This window comes from Lissotriton vulgaris, chromosome 11, assembly GCF_964263255.1.
Source record: "Lissotriton vulgaris chromosome 11, aLisVul1.2, whole genome shotgun sequence".
Taxonomy (NCBI): Eukaryota; Metazoa; Chordata; class Amphibia; order Caudata; family Salamandridae; genus Lissotriton; species Lissotriton vulgaris.
The window spans coordinates 856,208,010-856,228,764 of record NC_141699.1 but is presented as its reverse complement, the minus strand read 5'-3'; the positions used below and the strand labels follow the sequence as shown (position 1 = coordinate 856,228,764).

The window sequence follows — 20,755 nt, the reverse complement described above, 5'->3', positions numbered from 1 at the left end:
GCTTCTTCAGGTATGGAACCGACTCTCTGGCTTGGTAGGGAGGCGGGGACGTCTGTAGGCTTAAAAAGGAGTCGTCCTTTGTTGGACCCGCACTTATTGACTCCCCATTTCACTTTCCCCTGCACTTTTCACCCACTCACCGTCACCACTCGTTTTGGCTCACTTATTGTTGTGGCACGTTTCACGAGTGAAAGCGGTACTCCCTCACACCCGGCCCTTGGGTTTATTCATATTGTGGAGGACATCCCCCTGACGGCCTCTTTCTTATACTCCCACGTTTCCCGGCATCGGCAAGACTGCTGAGGAGTAATAAGAGGAGAGGACCAGGCATCATAACATAACAAGCATTTACAATGCAACGGTTTCGCCTTTGGAAAAGTTAAAACTATTGGCATTGTAAATGACAACATTTGTATTTATGTGTTGGTTCTGAAAACAGATAAATAAATGGCATTGTCATTTACATTGCCAATAGCTTAATCTCTCGCAAATGTGAGACCTATTGTACCCTACGGACGAGCTCAGCAGACAGCAATTACTACCACACACACAGTCCCAGAGCCAGCCACACACACCCAGAGCCAGCCACACACACCCAGAGCCACACACACACCCAGAGCCACACACACACACACACACACCCAGAGCCACACACACACACACACCCAGAGCCACACACACACACACCCAGAGCCACACACACACACTCTCAAAACCACCACAACTCAACATATGTAAAAATATAAATTAGGCCGAATTCACACAAAAAAAATAAATGTCAAAATGTTAAAAGTGGTGCAACATGTGATGGCCAGTGCCATTAGCTTATTTATAGTGACTATGCAGTCAGAGAAAGTAGAGTAAACGCCAATCTCGATTTTACAAGTATAAGCAACAATTTGACAGAAGATATACCCTGACATTTGAGCCACGTCTTTGAACGCATTGAAAACTCGATTCAAAAAAACTAAAATGTTTAAAGGCATCTCTCTCCCCTGAACTCTATCTGCAGTCTTCTCCCAACCCAGCTACCAGTGTCCACCCTGGTCCTCTGTTTGAGTCTCTCACCGACCCTTCCCCAACCCCTCGCGCCTTCATTATTCTTCCCGGGGTCTTTAAGCACTCTCCTAGGACCTCTCACTACTCTCCACCCCCTTCTGAACTGTCTTCTCTGGGCACCGCTACTCCTACATTCCTGGGCCTCAAGGCGCACTAGACAGGACCTAAAGTCTCCGCCAGCACTGCTGCACTCTATCCTGCGATCTACACTTTCCCAAGAACTGCTGCGCTCTCTCCTGCGACCTTCACTCTCCCCAACGCTGCTGCACTCTCTCCTGGGACCTTCATTCTTCCCCATGGCCTTGCTGCACACTCCCCGGGGCTCGCGGCGCTCTGCACCGGGACCCATGTTCTCTGCTGCGACCTTCACTCTCCCCAACGCTGCTGCACTCTCTCTTGGGACCTTCATTCTTCCCCATGGCCTTCTGCACACTCCCCGAGGCTCGTGTCGCTCTCTTCCAGGACCCGTTGCTCTCGACAGCCAGCAGGGTACGGTTCCCTAAATTTTCCGGGACACAGCGAACGGGCCCCGCTCTGCTTTTCACTGTCTCTAATGCACGGTTTCTAATTACCCATAAATTAGGTTCAGGTTTTCGGCTCTGCGGTCAGAAATGCTTTGTGAAAATGCTTCAGACATTTGGCTTCATCTAAACATTGCTTTCCATCCTGTTCTGTGCACAAGACCCGGGCTCAGAGCGCGACTGCTGAGGCCGCTGCAGCGGGCCATGGGGGTGCAGAGGCGCAACAAGAGACAAATTTCAGGGGGGGCTGAACCTTTAATGAGTAGGCAGAGTGGAGCTGCAGGGCCTCCAACAAGGGGTGAAACAACAGCAAGGCCTAATAACATTCAAATGGTCTTTTACAGACCTGTGAAACGTTCGGGTGCGGCTGTGTGTGTACCCGGGATCGGTCTCATCCCGGGCTGCCACACATGACCGGGGTGGGGGGGACGGTGGGGGGGGGGGGCATCCTGAAGCCCGGTGAGTCCAATGGGTGTTGCGCACCTAGGGGGGGTGCACGGCTTTCTTGACACTCTGCAAGGCAGTAGAGGTCGAAAGCACTGCTACAGTCTGCAGTGCTAACCTATCTGTGCAGAATTACAGTTGTTGTGCACTCCTTAAGTCATTGTGCAAAGATGCAGTCGCTCAAGAGTGCGACAGACACTTTGCCGTGTAACCGTCACAATGTGCAGTGCTGAAGTCATTGTGCAATGCTTCGGTCAATGTGCACTGCTGCATCCACTCAATAGCGCAATTGCCATTTTTGCAGTGTAACAATTGATGCGCAGTGCTACTGCTTAAGTCACTGTGCAATGCTACAATTGATGCACACTGCTAAACTTTGGGCATCGGTGTAGAAACAACAACCCATAATACCAACGTCACTGTGCAGTGCTAATTCCAACATGGAGTGCTGTACTCTATGTGCAGTATTGAAATGAGCGCACATGTAGCACCACAGAGTGCTTACCTGTCACTGTGCACTATTACACACATCACACAGTGTTTTGCTTAGTAATGAAAATTCAGCCTTACACAATTCGCTGGAAGGTAACACATGCATTCAGTGTGCAACCACACAGACTGTGAACTTCTAGCGTATGTGAGCTCCAAAGAGTGCAGTGCTACTGGAAGTGTGCAGTGGTAGTCAGTCTGCACTGCTAGGCACAATACTTCAGTCAGTCTGCAGTGCTATGGAACGGACTCTTGCTACGCCAACGTGCAGTGCTACAATCAGTGGCAAATATGACATTCAGTTGACAGTGCCACAGGCAGTGAACAGTGTCACGGACCGCAAACTGTGTTGCAGGCAGTGTGCATTGATTCATAACAGTGCAGGCAACTTGCAGTGCAACAGGAAAGACGCAGTGTCCCATTTACAGTTTAGTGTCACAAATACTGCAACCAACATACAGTGCTACAGCTGATGCACAATGCCAAATGCAGTGTGCCGTTGTGCTGTCAATAAGCTTCATTACAGTCAGTCTGCACTGTCAAAGTAAACAGGCACTGCTGGGCTATGTGCAGTGTTACATTCACCGAGCAGTGCTGCAATCGTTCTACAGTGGTACGGCCAGTATGTAAAGCCACAGTCAGTGCACAGTACTACCTTGGGATTCACAGTATTAATGTGCTGTGTTGCGATAGACATGCAGTGCCAAAGTTGATAAAATGCTGCACTGCGTGTACATTGCCCGAGTCATGTCCGGTGAAACAGCCAGAACTTTTTCCTGCAATCCGTGCCACAGGTGGGTCACTGGCAAGGACTCGGGGCAGTCCAAGGACACATCCAGAAATCCACCTCGGATTAACTAAAGTGGTACATTCTAGACTAGAATTACCGGGATCCCGCCCCGCGGTACATCTTCCACCCGAGTGTCACGGCGCAATCCATTCTACAGCGGAGTACCACAAAAAGGTACCTTTTACATAGGCGAACCACAATGCGTTGTCTTTTTATTCCACAGCCCCACTGACAAGTACATTTTTCAGCACCACGAGATTCTATGTTTTACAGAAGGTATATTTAGCAGAGGCTTTACAATACATATTATTCTTTGATTCGCTGTAAAAAGACGTTTCGAAGTGCGCTTTTTTCCCAAAGTAAGTTTTATATTATTTAAAGCCGTTTCTAAACAGAAACATCAAACAGGATATTACACTAAGAAAAAAAACGCTAACACCCCCTGCCGAGGTTTGGTAGAGGGTGTATGTTTTTTCTTTAACAAAATCCACTCCTTGTCCAAAACTGCATTTTTTCATTCTATTTCTCCTTTGAGACCAACAAGCTGCAGATGGCCGAAAACTTCCATTGTGTTTTCCAACTAGTCGATGTAGAGGAAATTACAATTTTCGTCCGTTTCCCTCTCGCACAGCTCCCAGATCTCACCTCTACTGGCTGCACTTAAAATCGTCACATTTTTGGGCTACAATCGTAACAAGCATTACGGGCAGAGCTCACTCTCCTGCGGGATACAGAGCAGGGGCTGAAATCACTCTCCACCGGGTGCCATCTTCAAAGAAATGCCCAAAACAAACCTTGACAAAAAAAAAAAAAACACCCGCCCGCCGCCGCATGACGTTTTAAAAAGGGGCGGAAAGGGAATTTTTTTTTAAAAAAAAATAAAAAAATAAAAAAAAAAAAAATCGCCGGAACGCCTACAAATCGCCTCGCACAATGACGGACGCCTCTCTCTTCCAATGGCTAGCCTCCATTTATGGAGCTAGCCAATGGAAGACAGAGGCGGGACACAAGCAACATACTATTCTCAAAAGATTTCGCCTGCGCGAAACGCTGCTGCGCAGCTTTCGACAGGCGCAACCTAAAAAACGAACCTAGACTGGTGGGCTGAGTTTTTTTCAAATATGTTCCAGGGGATATTAAAGACAGGTACCATGCCAGAAAGTTGGAAAGGGGCTATTGTTAGACCGGTATACAAAAAAGGCGATGTAAATTCCCCAAAAAACTACCGCCTAATAAATCTACTTGATATTGGGGAAAAATTATTCTCCAAAGTAATCCTAGGCTTGCTAAAGGAATGATTCAGAAAAGGGGGTGGTGATGAACAGAGTGTCTGAATTAAGCAGACCACTCTTACCCAGTCAAAAGATCAGGGCTTGATCCATCACCGTTTTTTAGCTCACTGCACCATCCCAGCTCAGAACTTGGCTATATGCAAATTAGTCTGACCCTGGCCCAGTGCATCATGGGAACAGGGCAGACCAAACTACCAAGCCAATTCTTATACTGGGAAGGAAACAAGCTACCGGGGACCGGTTTCTGGTATTTCAGCCGTCTTCGGCCCGGCTTGCCTGAATCCTGATGGTGCAATGAGCTAGGGACTCACATCTGAGTATACCCTTCCACGCTTATGGTGGACAAAAATGATTCAGAAAAGGGGGTGGTGATGAACAGAGTGTCTGAATTAAGCAGACCACTCTTACCCAGTCAAAAGATCAGGGCTTGATCCATCACCGTTTTTTAGCTCACTGCACCATCCCAGCTCAGAACTTGGCTATATGCAAATTAGTCTGACCCTGGCCCAGTGCATCATGGGAACAGGGCAGACCAACCTACCAAGCCAATTCTTATACTGGGAAGGAAACAAGCTACCGGGGACCGGTTTCTGGCATTTCAGCCGTCTTCGGCCCGGCTTGCCTGAATCCTGATGGTGCAATGAGCTAGGGACTCACATCTGAGTATACCCTTCCACGCTTTTCCACGCTTATGGTGGACAAAAATGATTCAGAAAAGGGGGTGGTGATGAACAGAGTGTCTGAATTAAGCAGACCACTCTTACCCAGTCAAAAGATCAGGGCTTGATCCATCACCGTTTTTTAGCTCACTGCACCATCCCAGCTCAGAACTTGGCTATATGCAAATTAGTCTGACCCTGGCCCAGTGCATCATGGGAACAGGGCAGACCAAACTACCAAGCCAATTCTTATACTGGGAAGGAAACAAGCTACCGGGGACCGGTTTCTGGCATTTCAGCCGTCTTCGGCCCGGCTTGCCTGAATCCTGATGGTGCAATGAGCTAGGGACTCACATCTGAGTATACCCTTCCACGCTTATGGTGGACAAAAATGATTCAGAAAAGGGGGTGGTGATGAACAGAGTGTCTGAATTAAGCAGACCACTCTTACCCAGTCAAAAGATCAGGGCTTGATCCATCACCGTTTTTTAGCTCACTGCACCATCCCAGCTCAGAACTTGGCTATATGCAAATTAGTCTGACCCTGGCCCAGTGCATCATGGGAACAGGGCAGACCAAACTACCAAGCCAATTCTTATACTGGGAAGGAAACAAGCTACCGGGGACCGGTTTCTGGCATTTCAGCCGTCTTCGGCCCAGCTTGCCTGAATCCTGATGGTGCAATGAGCTAGGGACTCACATCTGAGTATACCCTTCCACGCTTATGGTGGACAAAAATGATTCAGAAAAGGGGGTGGTGATGAACAGAGTGTCTGAATTAAGCAGACCACTCTTACCCAGTCAAAAGATCAGGGCTTGATCCATCACCGTTTTTTAGCTCACTGCACCATCCCAGCTCAGAACTTGGCTATATGCAAATTAGTCTGACCCTGGCCCAGTGCATCATGGGAACAGGGCAGACCAAACTACCAAGCCAATTCTTATACTGGGAAGGAAACAAGCTACCGGGGACCGGTTTCTGGCATTTCAGCCGTCTTCGGCCCGGCTTGCCTGAATCCTGATGGTGCAATGAGCTAGGGACTCACATCTGAGTATACCCTTCCACGCTTATGGTGGACAAAAATGATTCAGAAAGGGGGGTGGTGAAGAACAGAGTGTCTGAATTAAGCAGACCACTCTTACCCAGTCAAAAGATCAGGGCTTGATCCATCACCGTTTTTTAGCTCACTGCACCATCCCAGCTCAGAACTTGGCTATATGCAAATTAGTCTGACCCTGGCCCAGTGCATCATGGGAACAGGGCAGACCAAACTACCAAGCCAATTCTTATACTGGGAAGGAAACAAAAAATGGTGTTGGATCTAGCCCTGATCTCTTGACTGGGTGAGAGTTTTCTGCTTAATTCAGAGACTCTGTCCCTCACCACCCCTTGTTGTAAATATTTTTGTCCACCCTAAGCGTGGAAGGGTATACTCAGACATGAGTCCCTTGCTCATTGCACCATCAGGATTCAAGCAAACTGGGCCGAAGACGGCTGTAATGCCAGAAACCGGTCCCCGGGAGCTTGTTTCCTTCCCAGTGTAAGAATTGGCTTTTGTAGTTTGGTTTGCCCTGTTCCCATCATGCACTGGGACAGGAACAGACTAATTTGCATACAGCCAGGTTATGAAACTGGGATGGTGCAGTGAGCTAAAAAACGGTGTTGGATCTAGCCCTGATCTCTTGACTGGGTGAGAGTTTTCTGCTTAATTCAGAGACTCTGTCCCTCACCACCCCTTGTTGTAAATATTTTTGTCCACCCTAAGCGTGGAAGGGTATACTCAGACATGAGTCCCTTGCTCATTGCACCATCAGGATTCAAGCAAACCGGGCCGAAGATGGCTGTAATGCCAGAAACCGGTCCCCGGGAGCTTGTTTCCTTCCCAGTGTAAGAATTGGCTTTTGTAGTTTGGTTTGCCCTGTTCCCATCATGCACTGGGACAGGAACAGACTAATTTGCATACAGCCAGGTTCTGAAACTGGGATGGTGCAGTGAGCTAAAAAACAGTGTTGGATCTAGCCCTGATCTCTTGACTGGGTGAGAGTTTTCTGCTTAATTCAGAGACTCTGTCCCTCACCACCCCTTGTTGTAAATATGCTAAAGGAATGGGCAGAGGATAACCAGATAGTACCCCCAGAACAGGGTGGGTTCAAAGAAGTGCATTCGACGGTGGACCACTGTTTTGCCCTCGCGCGGAAGTCGATACAACAGCGAGGTAATTTATTCTGCTGTTTTGTGGACTTCCGCACGGTTTTCGATCTAGTGGGCAGGGAGCAGCTATGGTCAACCTTGGAAAGTTACAATCTACAGAGACCTTTTGCCCATTATAAAAGCCTTACACACTGAAAAGTGGGCCCAGATAATCTTGGATGAGGAGGGTGGTTTGTCCGGGAGAATCCAGATTAGAAATCTTTTCTTTGTTTTTGGCCGATCTACCGGCAAAACTAAGAGGTTAAAGGGGCTAGTCCAAAATTGGGAGGTAAGCATGTCTCCTGCCTATTATACGCAGATGACTTAGTGATTATGGACCTGACGCAGATAGGTCTCCAGAGGAAATTAAACATGTTCAACAAATATTGTCGGAATAAAAAGTTAACCATGAACATGGATAAGACCAAAGTTTTATGCTTCGGTAGGAGTAAAACTAGATTCCCTTGGTATCTGGGTACAAATCTACTCGAGAGGGTGAATGAATACAGAATGAATGAATGAATGAATGAGGGGTTTCTTGTAACGCGCACACTTAGCCCCGTGGGCGTCAAGGCGCCTAGATCAAATACAGAAGCTTACATCCTACCTGGTCCTATTTTATCATAAGTAGGCCTTCTTAAAGAAATAGGTTTTTAGAGCCTTTTTGAAAGACTCGATGGAGGGGAGAGTTTTTATTTCCGTGGGGATGGAGTTCCACAGCTGCGGAGCGACGACAGAAAAGGCTCTGGCTCCCCATCTGACAAGTTTAACACAGGGGACAACTAGTTGACAAGTCAAGTCAAGTCAAGTCAAAGAATTTATATAGCGCACTACATACCCAGAGGGTCTCAAGGCGCTTAAAAAGGGGAGGAGGATTACTTGTCAAATATCCACGTTTTAAGTTGCTTTCTGAATGCTAGGTGGTTCTGGGTAAGGCGGAGGTAAGCGGGGAGTGAGTTCCATGTTTTAGCAGCCAGGTATGAGAAGGATCTGCCTCCCATGGTGGTCTTGTTGATGCGAGGTACAGTGGCGAGGGCTTGGCCGGAAGAACGCAGTTGGCGAGAGGGGGTGTAGAAGGATAGTCGTGAGTTGAGGCATTCTGGTCCGATGTTGTAGAGTGATTTGTGTGCGTGGGTTAGCAGTCGGAAAGAGATCCTCTTATTGACGGGTAGCCAGTGGAGGTCTTTAAGGTGACCAGAGATGTGTTCGCTGCGTGGGATGTCTAATATGATCCTGGCTGAGGCGTTTTGGATACGTTGGAGTTTCTTCTGGAGTTTAGCGGTAGTGCCTGCGTAGAGGGTGTTTCCGTAGTCCAGACGGCTCGTGACCAGAGCATGGGTGACTGTTTTCCTTGTTTCGGTGGGGATCCAGCGAAATGTTTTTCTGAGCATGCGAAGAATGTTGAAGCAGGAAGAGGATACGGCGCGGACTTGTCTGTTCATTGAGAGTGAAGAATCAAGGATGATGCCTAGGTTCCGTGCGTGGTCTGTCGGGATGGGTGCTTTTCCGAGGGCTTCCGGCCACCAGGAGTCGTCCCAAGCAGAGGGGGATGTACCTAAGATGAGGACTTCTGTTTTGTCTGAGTTCAGTTTCAGACGGCTTTGTTTCATCCACTCGGCAACTTCTTTCATTTCTTCGTGTAGGTTAGTTTTGGCGGTGCTGGGGTCATTGGTGAGGGAAAGGATTAGTTGAGTGTCATCCGCGTAAGAGATGATGTTGAGTTGTGTTGGCGGGCGATGGCCGCGAGGGGGCTCATGTATACGTTGAAGAGGGTGGGGCTGAGTGAGGATCCTTGTGGTACGCCACAAATGACTTCAGTGGCCTCGGACTTGAATGGTGGGAGGCGGACTCTCTGGGTTCTTCCGGTGAGGAACGAGGTGATCCAATCAAGTGCTTTTCCTTGGATTCCGATGTTTTTGAGGCGTTGTAAAAGGGTGCTGTGGCAGACTGTGTCGAAAGCTGCAGAGAGGTCGAGGAGGATGAGGGCGACTGTGTCTCCATTGTCCAATAGAGTTCGAATGTCGTCTGTTGCTGCGATGAGGGCGGTCTCAGTGCTGTGTTTTGCTCGGAAACCAGATTGTGAGGAGTCGAGGGATTTGTTGGCTTCGAGGAAGGCGGCGAGTTGGTTGTTGACAGCTTTCTCGATGACTTTGGCCGGGAATGGAAGGAGCGAGATGGGGCGGTAATTCTTGAGTTCGGTGGGGTCCGCTGTGGGTTTTTTCAGGAGGGCGGTGAGTTCAGCGTGTTTCCAGTCTTCCGGGAAGGTGGCGGTGTTGAAGGAGCAGTTGATGACGTCTCGGAGGTGCGGTGCTATGACGGAGTCTGCTTTGTTGAAGATGTGGTGAGGACATGGGTCTGTGGGGGATCCTGAGTGGATGGAATTCATCAGGCGGATTGTGTCCTCAATGGAGATTGGGTTCCAGTCGTTAAGGAAGTTCACGGGGGGAGAATGTTCAGCAAATGGTAGGGTGGGTTGGTTTCCGGGTTGGTTGTCGAAGCTGTTGTGGATGTCTGCAATCTTGTTGTGGAAGAATGAGGCTAGGGAGTCGCAGAGGGCTTGAGAGGGGGTGATGTCGTTGGAGTTGGCTGAGGGATTGGAAAATTCCTTGACGATGTTGAAAAGTTCCTTGCTGTTGTGGGCGTTGTTGTCAAGTCGATCCTTGAATGCTGTTTTCTTGGCCTTTCGGATTAGTTGGTGGTGAGTGCGGGTGGCGTTTTTGAAGGCGTCCTTGGTGCTAGTGGTTGTGTCTTTTTTCCAGGCCTTTTCAAGGGAGCGGCAGAGTTTCTTGGACTTCTTAAGATCATCGTTGAACCATGAGGCCTTCTTGCTGCCGGGTTTGCTTTGACGTTTCTTCAGTGGTGCTAAGGTGTCGGCGGTGTTGGATAACCATAGGGTCAGGTTGGTGGCGGCTTCGTTTACGTTAGAAGAGTGGGCTGGGGTGTTAAGAAGGAGCGATGCGGAGATCTGGTCCGTGGTGATTTTGTTCCAGTTTCCCGCAGAGCGAAGGCTTCTTGTGGGGACGTAACGCGAAAGAAGGGAACCAATGGAACTAGCAGGACCATCCATCAATGCTCTGTGGGTAAGACAGAGGATTTTGAAGGCGATTCTGTGCTGTACCGGAAGCCAATGAAGCTCCTTCCTGGCTGAGGTGGCAGAGGAGACTTTAGGAAGATCCAGTACAAAACGCGCTGCAGAGTTCTGAAGAATCTGCAGACGGTGGATCAGCCCTTTGTTTGCTTCCATATACAGGGAGTTGCAGTAATCCAGTCTCGAGCCTACCAGGGCGACTGCAACCTGTTTACGCGCCTGGGGGGAGAGGTACCCACGGATTTTATTGAGTACCCGGATCACATCACAGCAAGTGGCCACGGTCCTGTTGATTTGCAGGGACATAGAGAGGGAGGTGTCAAATACCACTCCAAGATTTCTGGCAGATAGGGAGGGAGTGGGGCAGGTGCCAAGGGAAGTGGGCCACCACTCGCTCGACCACAGATTTTGGTTCTTCCCAAAGATCAACACCTCGGTTTTTTCACCATTTAGTTTCAGGGAGTTTATAGTCATCCAGTCTGCCACACACTGCATGCATACCCTGAAACTAGCGGCAGGTACAGATACCTAGGAATCTGGTTTATGAGTAACCTTAAATGGTATACCCATCTGGAGGCTCTTAAAATGAGGGCATCTGCCTCTGTGAAGGGGCTAAAAAGATTCGATAGCGCCTATGGAGAAAACTCAGATAGGCGGTCATAAAAGCCTACTTAGCAATGGTCCCCCTCCAATTCCTGTATGGGGCAGAAGTGCTTTATTTAAGTGGAAAAAAGGGTGGGATAAAGAGGAGGGAAATATTCTAAAAAACTTGTTCTCATTGCCTAAATCCTCTATGGTACAGGTTGCAAGGTTTAAGATGGGAACTATTTCCTGGGCAGTCACTGCCTGTATGGCACTAATTCGCTTTTGGCAGCAGCTAGGGTCTGGAGAGTACCAAAAAATTTCCCAGTGGTGCAAAAGCGAAATTGTTGATAGTGAACTGTCCTTGGCGAAAGAAACAAGAGCCGCACTAAGGGAAGCTTATGGAGTGTTGGGTTTAAAATTATCCCCGCAATTGGGGCATCCAGGTATACCTAAGAATGAACTGAGGACACTGGGTGCTGTGATGTCCCACACATATGACAGAGTATCTCTCGCAGAATGTTGCGGTATCGCATATGACCCTGGCGTGGGAACTTAACCAACAGTATCCCTACTTAGACAGATTGCCAAGCTTCTATTTAAGACGTGAGGTACTAAAAGTGCGAATGGGGATAAACGCCTGCTATGGGATTAATGGAGTAAAAAATTTTATGTTCAATAATAATGGTAGCTGTACTTGTGCGTTTGGTACTCACTATGATATTGTACATATTCTTTTAGATTGTATGATGTTTTTAGACCTACGAAAAGAGATTTTATGCCCGATATTTAAAAAATACAGGATCAGAAATAGGATGCAAGCTGAAAGTCTTATAGTTGAAATGACGAATTTAGACATTGCTTGTGCTATGGGGAAATTTATGAGCAAAGTCAAAGCGCTCCTTAAGTGTACAGAGTAAATATCGTATCCTGCGCATTTGGGGCAGGATGAAGCTGTGCATGTAAAGGCTAACGGTATGGCATGGAATATTTTGAAAAGGATTTGATGCTGATGGAAAATTACCTGACTTAATCACCCATAGGGGGACATTTGTATATAGTATGAAGGAAAGTGCTTTTTTATGTGATGTACATATGGTACGTTTTTAATATGATCCTGCTTATGTTTTTATAGAATTTTATGTATAGGGTATACTTTTAAGGTTGTAATTAACCAAATAAAGTTTTCTTACTGACTGACTGACTGACTGAGAGGACCAGGCAGCAAGTGGGACCCAAGTTCCTGACGCCACCACAGATCCTGCCAAGTTTGCTGCAGAGAGACTGACTAGTCGCCACAAACAAGTGATTAAAAAAATAAAGCCCTACCTACCTCGACCTGGTCTCCACTTAGTCCCTTCTACCCCGCCACAGGTAGCTAGATGTGAGGTTCGACAGGAGTTTCCGGAGTTTCACTGCTACTCTTACATGGTACACCACTGACTTCTGATGAGATTGTTCATAGTTGGGGGATGGATGTTACTCCCTCTCTTTATATGATGCAAATTGTACATTGGATTACCCCAGGCTATGCAAGGCACAGGCTACAAGGGATCTCAATTGCACAGAATCCCTTATGAAGGAACATGTGACTAAGAAGAGCATTACCTGATTATGTATCAATTATTAATTGCTCCTCTTGTAGATTTTAAACCACAGTATGTTTTTACATGGGAATTAGAATAGGGGGATTACTCTAGATGAGCTTCCTGGATTCCTACTGGGAACGGCCCACAATTTTGTCAATATGTAAGTTACATGAAAAATAGCTACAAAATACTTTTGAGATGGTACTTGACGTTGTGCTGCCTGGGTGCTATGGGAATGCACTGTGTGTTGGCATTTTTAGAAAGAGAGGCTCCATGGCGCACAAATGGTGGTTGTGTGAGATAATCCAATAATTTTGAAAGACTATTCTGAAACAAAAATTACATTTCAGGTTTATAGATTGGTTTCAACCCAACAGTTTTGATTCTGGGTGATAGAGTGGAAGATTGCTATTGTCCACTAACCACACCTAGCAGAAAACTTATAACATACTTGCTAATGATTCCCCATCTGACAATAGCACAACAATGGAGATCTAAGACCTCGCCCATTTCACAACTTCGCTGGACCAAAATGTGGTCAATATAAACCATGGAAAAAATGTACTGCTCTTGTGAGGGAGAAAAAAGGCAGGGTCAGAGATTTTAGAAAAAGTGGACCCCCTTTCATTCATAAGTTAATCAACAAGGGTAGTTTGGCTCGAGTCCAGGATGCATTCCAAAAATATTATGTAATCCAGTGTTTGTAATCCAAGCTCCAGTGGGTAACAACATCACTAGTGGATCTCATAATCCTAGATGATTATGTTTGGTGCCAAGAACTGTGACAAACTTGTTGATCATTTGGAATCGTAAAATGATGCAATTATTTTCATTTTTATCACAGTGGCGGCCTGGGTGTGTTTGTTTGTTTAGCGATAGACCTACTTTTTTTGCAATGCACTGATATTGCTAAGGAAAAACAATAATGCTTATAATGTATTGTTGTAGGTTTGCAAGTGTGTGGCTATGGAGCCTCATTGTGTAAAATGTATGCTTTATATATGTTTTTCTAAAATACAATAACACTTAAAACAAGCCAAACAAGCACTTCCTGTTATCCAATCACCATGGATTCCAGATAATGCATCACTAAGAAGACACAAAATCAGGTATGATAGTGATCACACAGCTTTTCAAATGCCCACAAGAATGGTCTTAAAGACAACACCAAAGTGTCAAAGCAACCCACTACTGCAGAGCTCCAAACAAGGACTAAGATAAGTAAACCTTGCAAAATTAATCACTAGAACAGGTGCAATAAAGGAAACAAGAAAACGATTAAATACTCATTTACTGAAGCTTTGAGACGGGTAGCGATCATTCGTCAAAAAACAAAAACAAAAAACTGTGTTTGGGAGAGGCTTCCTCCTTTTCTAAAATGGATAGAGGTAATGCACTCTAATCACATAGATTAGAAAAAAGTCTACCTTTGTGAATGTTCCATGTCCTTCTGTGACCGACTTTGCACTCTGCAACTTGGTATGACTTCCGATGGGACCGAGGGGGGGCATTGTTGCAAAAAGGGAGTCCTCCTGCTACAGAAAACATGCATAAAACAGATATAAGCACAGCACAATTATTAAAAAATGAACAATTTTAGAAAACGTTGAAAGCACCTTATTAAGGGAAAAAATAATGTTAGCATCAAATTGTCAAAACGGGATTTCTGTAAAGGTTGAAGAAAATAAATTGGCGTACACGCCTGCTGAGAAGGTAAGGAATCCTCTGGATATCTCTAGATGGACCAAGGCAAGCTCAGCTGTGGCCAGAAACTTTTATAGAACACTAAATAATTCAATAGGCATTTCTAAATACAGTTTAATGTAAAAACAAAACATATTTATCTGCAGGAAATGACTCGATATGTGCTATCTAACATCGGAACTAAAAACTGGACCACAGTTGGATAAAAAAGCATAAGAAAAGATAGGGAATATGTGAAGAACATTTGCTCTCAACACTTGGATTCCCATGCGTTTAATCATTCAACTCAACATTTTATTAGCAGGCTAAGAAAAAACATCATGGAAGTACCGTATGGGCCAGTGGTAATGAAAAATTACACAATGGGCTAAGAATAATGAGTTAATAAAGGTGGGCAAGCTTTCCTTAGTTTTACACATGTTCATCTGCTTATTCAAACATTGAGGATGAATTATGCTACAGGTAATATTGAGATAGGGGGCAGAATGTATGGCAGGTGAAGTATTAGTTGACTATGTTACAAACAACAGGCTGGCCAAATTCAGAAGTCTTTCAAGTCACCGTTCTCAGTAACTAGAACAGTAGTGTTTTCAAGTTGTATATGCGCTGGCGAAGGATTTATGCTATGATTTTCTTGCCACAAATCTGATTTACATATAATTGGTTACAATTATAGGATCATATATGCAGAGGGAGCTTTATCAAGTTGTTGCTACGATGTCTGAAAAGAAATGACAAATATGGCGCCAATTGCTCATCCTGTGAGACTAGATTTGCTACTAAGTGTCTTTAGAGAGCAAGTTCTGACACTCTGTTTCATAACTTGTGAACTGAAGTAGAGCATGTCTTAAAGGTGGTCAAAGATGCCTGCAATTTGTGGTGCCTCTCTAAAGAGGGCCAAGAGTTTCTATTAAAAAATTACATGGTTGTTTTTCTTCTGCAGGGGAAAAATGTTGTATGCCATGTTCTTTCACGATGAATAGGGTTACGTTTATTTGCGCCTGGCCCAAAATGGATATCCAAATGTAGGGTGGGCAGGGACCCGGAAATTAGTGTCAGGCTGTCTAAAGTGTTCTGATTAATGTTAGGGGATTCCCTATTGTACTGAGTGTTCAGTTCCTTATATGTACTTTAATTTTTTTCCAGTACAGGGTAGAATCAAACATTTTTATGAGGTAGGTCTTCACCTGTACTCTCCTTTTCCAGTAGATAATTTTAGAACAGTATGCAGTTGTCTCGCCTGAGCAGGACTCAATGGTTCTTGAGTGCTAGAAGTCCTGTGCTGTATTTTTATTTTTTTTACTATTGATTAGTGAGTTTTTAAAAATTCTGGATTTTAATCTCAAAATCCTTTTGAAGTGTTTTTTTTTTTGCAAGACCTTTATTGTAAATATGCTCACATACACAGCAGTGTGCCTACAACCCTATACAGGGCCGGCTGCTATCAATTCAACAGTGGGTATCTGTAAGCATACATCAAGGATAATAGGCAGGGACAGTCCAAGACCGTAGAGGGCAAGAAGTGGTCATAGTCCAATTATATATCAACCTCCACATGAGGTCCCCGCTTAACACCTACAGGTCTTATTTTGCAGTGTTTATACAGAACAGTAACAAACCCCACCTCCCCCATCCCAGCAAACCCGGTCCCAGGTCACAGTAAAGTGCATAGTATTAGTTCAGAATATGAAAACAGTGTAAAAGGTACGCAAGGTATTGTCAACAATCGTACATGCGGTGTTATCCCAATTATACAAGGCAGCATGTGCCACCAGTCGTTGCGCAAGAACAGGGAGAATTAAATCCAAGACAGCCCCCCAGGAGCCACATTCACAGCAGACAAAAACAACCCATGGGTGACAACCACGCATCCTAACCATTTATTCCAACAAACCCTCAGGCATACCGACAACAGGCAGTCAATCCCCGCCCCCACTGTCAGAACTGTCATCCTCCTCCAATCCAAGCATGTAGGCAGTGTATGAAGCCCAAATGTCCCGTGGACGTGAGTTCTCCGGCAGAGTTTCAGCATAGCACGTCAACTGATCCCTACAGTAGGCCATGTCCTTTAACCACAACTGCACATCAGGTGCCCGCCTGCCACCCCACCCCATGGCCACCCTCCGCTTAGCAAGCTGCAACACCAGCACAATCAATTTCCGCTCCTTACATGGCACTCCAGAGGCGAGCCCTAACAAACATAACCGTATATCCATCGCCACCTCCGTGGCCGTCATCTTAGTGAGGGTGTCAGTCACAGCCAGCCAGAAATCATACACCTTGGCACATCCCCATGCTAAATGCACAAAATCAGCATCGTCCTCTCCACATCGAACACACCTCGCAGCATCCCGTAGGCCATATCGGACCAATTGTTTCGGTGTGTAATACCATTGATGAAGAAATTTAAAATGAAGTAAGCGAAAGTTGCCGTTAGCCACATAGCCCCCTGTCATGGAGCAGCATTCAGTCCATTCCTCATCCGTCAAAGGCTCAGGCAAGTCCCTATCCCATCTGGCCCTAGCTAGCAGTGCCCCTCCCTCTTCGTCTTCCTGAGCAGCACGGTATAGTCTGGAGAGCAGCTTGACTCTGTCTGTCACAGTGTAGATTAATTGCAAAGCGCTCAGTGTCAGGGGCTCATCCGGATATGTAGGATATAAGGAGTGTATGGCCGCACGAAGTCTTACATAGATGAAGGTAGCCATGACCGCATTCGTGGATTGGTCTGTCATTGTTTGCAATGGGAGGAACTTGGCCCCTGGGAAGAGATTACCCATAGTGTGGAGACCAGCACCCTGAAGGACCTGCAAACCGACTATTTCACTCGATACCGATATATCTGAATGATACAACAGCGGCATGTCGGGAGCATAGAGCGGTAACCTGCCAGCTCTCCTACCAAGCTCGTGCCAGGCAGTCGCCCTGGAACGGACCGTATCCACCTCACCCTTGTCAAACACCGAGTGAGTATTACCCACCATGGCTCTCAGCGGATATGGCAAAACGGCACTGGCCTCAAGCGCCACGTGGGGGGTATACGGGGGCGCAGACACCCAATAAGCAGCAAAATGTGCCTGTGCACATAAGTAATACAACTTCATATCCGGCACAGCGAAACCACCCAGGGCATAGGGCTTGGTCAGCACCTCCCACGTCCCCCGTGGCTTCTTACCGGCCCAGGTCAAGGAGATCAGCAAAGAGCGCAGCTGCGCAAAAAAGTGAGAGGTCAGTCGAATGGGTATGTTTACAAAAAGATACAGAAATTTCGGGAGAACAACCATTTTGATCAAAGACACACGATCAGCCAGGGTGAGAGGAAGTTTAATCCATCGTGCCACCTGATCCTCCAGTTTGGATATAGCCACACAATAATTGGCTCTAATAACCTCCTGACTATCCCGGTGAACCTGGATCCCGAGGTAGCGCACCGAATCCTCGGCCCATTCCAGTGGGAATTCCAGAGGGAAAGGAACGGTGACATCCGTGAGGGGCAGCAGAACAGACTTATCCCAGTTGATAGTCAATCCAGAATGTCGACCAAACCGAATAAATTCCCGAAGGATAGATTCAAGATGGAGGGCGGGCTCGCGCACATAAAGCACCATGTCGTCGGCATACATAGACACGGCCAGCGAGCGAAGGGGGAATTTCAGAGCCGCGTCAGCATACCTTTGCCTCAGAACACAGGCCAGAGGCTCCATCACTATAGCAAACAATAAAGGGGAGAGAGGGCAACCCTGTCGAGTGCCCCTCCGCACCGGGAACGAGTTCGATACATGGCCGTTGACCCGCACACGAGCCACAGGGTCAGTATAAAGAAGAGTCACCAACGATGTAAAAAAGAAGGGCACCCCCATACGATGTAAAATAGCTATCATATACCTCCATGCCACCGAGTCAAATGCTTTAGCAGCATCTAGCAGAACAGCCACTGCGGCCAGTTCTGGTTTGAGTAAATGCAACACAGCGAAAAGACCCCTGAGATTGTGGGTGGTAGATCGAAGCGGTATGAACCCTGACTGGTCCGGTAACACCATCACCGGAAGTAGCAGCCGCAACCGGGTGGCCAACACCGTAGCTATTATTTTAACGTCAGTGTTCATGAGTGAGAGGGGGCGATATGACTCACAGTGATCCGGAGGCTTCCCGGGCTTTGGCAACGCAACCAACAGTGCCTCTCTCATCGTGGTCGGGAACCGGCCCCTATCCACAGACTCCTCCAGAACCATCGCTAGGTGCGGGAGCAGAATATCAATATACTCTTTATAGAATTCAGCCGGCAAGCCGTCCGTGCCAGCAGCCTTCCCATTAGGAAGAGCCGCGATCGCCTCCCGAAACTCCTCCTCAGTGATGTGGTGCATTAGAAATTCTTGCTGACCTCTCGAAAGCCACACTAAAGCTATATCATCGAAGTACTCAGCAATCTCTGCCTCCGTCGCTGTTTCAGTATACTCATACATACCCTCGTAATATCTTGCAAAGCAGTTCAGGATGCCAGGCGTGTCAGTAACGACCTCCCCCCCATCCAAAATCTCCTGAACCGCACAATGCTTGGCCCACGGCTGTCTTATGCGATCCGCTAGCCCTTTCCCCGGTCTGCCTCCCTCACCATAATAGCGTGCCCTGGTGTGTTTGGATAAGAACTTCACCTCCTGATCGGCCAGCTCGTTATACTCAGTCACCTTCGATCTTATGTCGGCTAACAGGGCCTCCCCAGGACAGTCCTCCAACTGTCTTTCCAACACCATCAACTCCCTCTCCAACCTAGACATGGAGTCTCTCAGTGAAGTAAGGACTCCGGAGTGAAGGCCAATACATGCCCCGCGAATAGTTACTTTGAAGGCCTCCCACACCGTACACATATTATCAACCGTGCCGACATTTTTCTCAAAGAACTCCACGATAATAGTTCTGAGCCGCTCGCGGAGCACCAGATCAGTCAAGGTTCCCGGCGATAAGCACCAAGTGAACGGAGCAGGCGTACACGACGGCACATGCAGCAGCAAGCGAACCGGCGCATGGTCAGACAGCGTGCGCGGCAAGTGGTCAACCTCCAACACCCATCCACTCACATCCCGGGTCACCAGCCAGTAATCTAATCGCGACCAAGTGTCATGAGCTGAAGTATAGCAAGTACCCTCTTCTCCCAGGGTGCCTCATACGCCACACATCAACCAATCCCAGTCCTTGCATACCCCCCTGAACCTCAGCAGTCGCCTTCTTTCGCACCCAGGGCTTGTCTTGTTTCCTGTCCATCTCCCCATCCAAAATCACATTAAAATCCCCACCGCAAATTACAGCCGACTGTGGCAACATGTATACCTTATTCCAGAGTGCAACATAGAAATCGGGATCATCCACATTAGGTCCATACACATTAACAAGCGTGACAGGTGAACCGCATAATGTACCATGCACAATTATATAGCGCCCTTCCTTGTCAATATCCTCATGTTTCGTGATAAATGGCACAGATTTTTTAACCAATATCATCACCCCACGCGCATATGAGGAGTAGTTTGATGCCAGTCGAACTCCCGCCCATCTCCGACCCACAGTTTCTGCAGCTTTGCCCCATAGATGTGTCTCCTGTAAGAAAGCGATATGCGCACCATGCCTGTTTAGAAACGCCAGCATTTGTCTAGTCTTTTGAGGGCGGTTCAACCCCTGTACATTCCAGGTAACACAAGCAATTTTACCCCCCCCGGCCATCCACCCAAAATGAAAACATATCCCTAAATCCGCAAGACCACCCCCTTTGTTCATAAGGAGCACATCGCATAGAGCCCAACGGACTCCAAAGGACAGTTAGTAGAGCATTCCTCGTCAGACAACACCAGGCCCTACCAGCCCCCCACCGTGGCCCAGGACACTCATACCTCCCAACACATTCAATGAAACACTGTGACCGTACCCAGGAGAAAAACAAGCCCCCCAAACCCCCACCACCCACTTCAGCATCCCCAACCTGCCAAAGCTGACCCCATCCCCCCTCCCTCAACAACCCCAACTGTATGTTCAAAATTGTGTGGGGATTTCCCATACGCGGGGACGTAGTGGCGCACAGCTCCCGCCAGAAATCTGACGAGAGAGCGGACCGTACAAGCAATAATAACATTCCCGCCCCCCCGAACACCAAAGCTTCAAGTATCCCTGCATATCAAGCCCACCCAGCAATGCCAACCGTGCAATCGACCCTCCCAGCAGGATCATATGAAATTGTAAATAACCTCAACCAGCAACTATGAATGGCCTCCCAAAGTACATCAAACTAGCTATATAACGCCCCACGCAAAGTCACAGTGGGGCTCAATCCAAAGGCAAGTTAAACATATTATGTACAGGCC

The 20,755-nt window shown here is 47.2% G+C and overlaps 1 protein-coding gene across 3 annotated transcripts in view; it reads right to left on the bottom strand.

Annotated features, from left to right (window-relative positions):
• YEATS2 (YEATS domain containing 2) overlaps positions 1 to 20,755 on the bottom strand; it is a 1,498,478-nt gene that overhangs the window by 1,012,394 nt on the left and 465,329 nt on the right. For 2 of the 3 annotated variants that reach the window (XM_086943990.1, XM_086943991.1), the window contains exon 13: positions 14,132 to 14,239. In XM_086943990.1, the coding sequence (XP_086800116.1) occupies positions 14,132 to 14,239 (108 nt within the window). The remainder of the gene's footprint in view (positions 1 to 14,131; positions 14,240 to 20,755) is intronic. The other variant, XM_086943992.1, reaches the window with a different exon arrangement.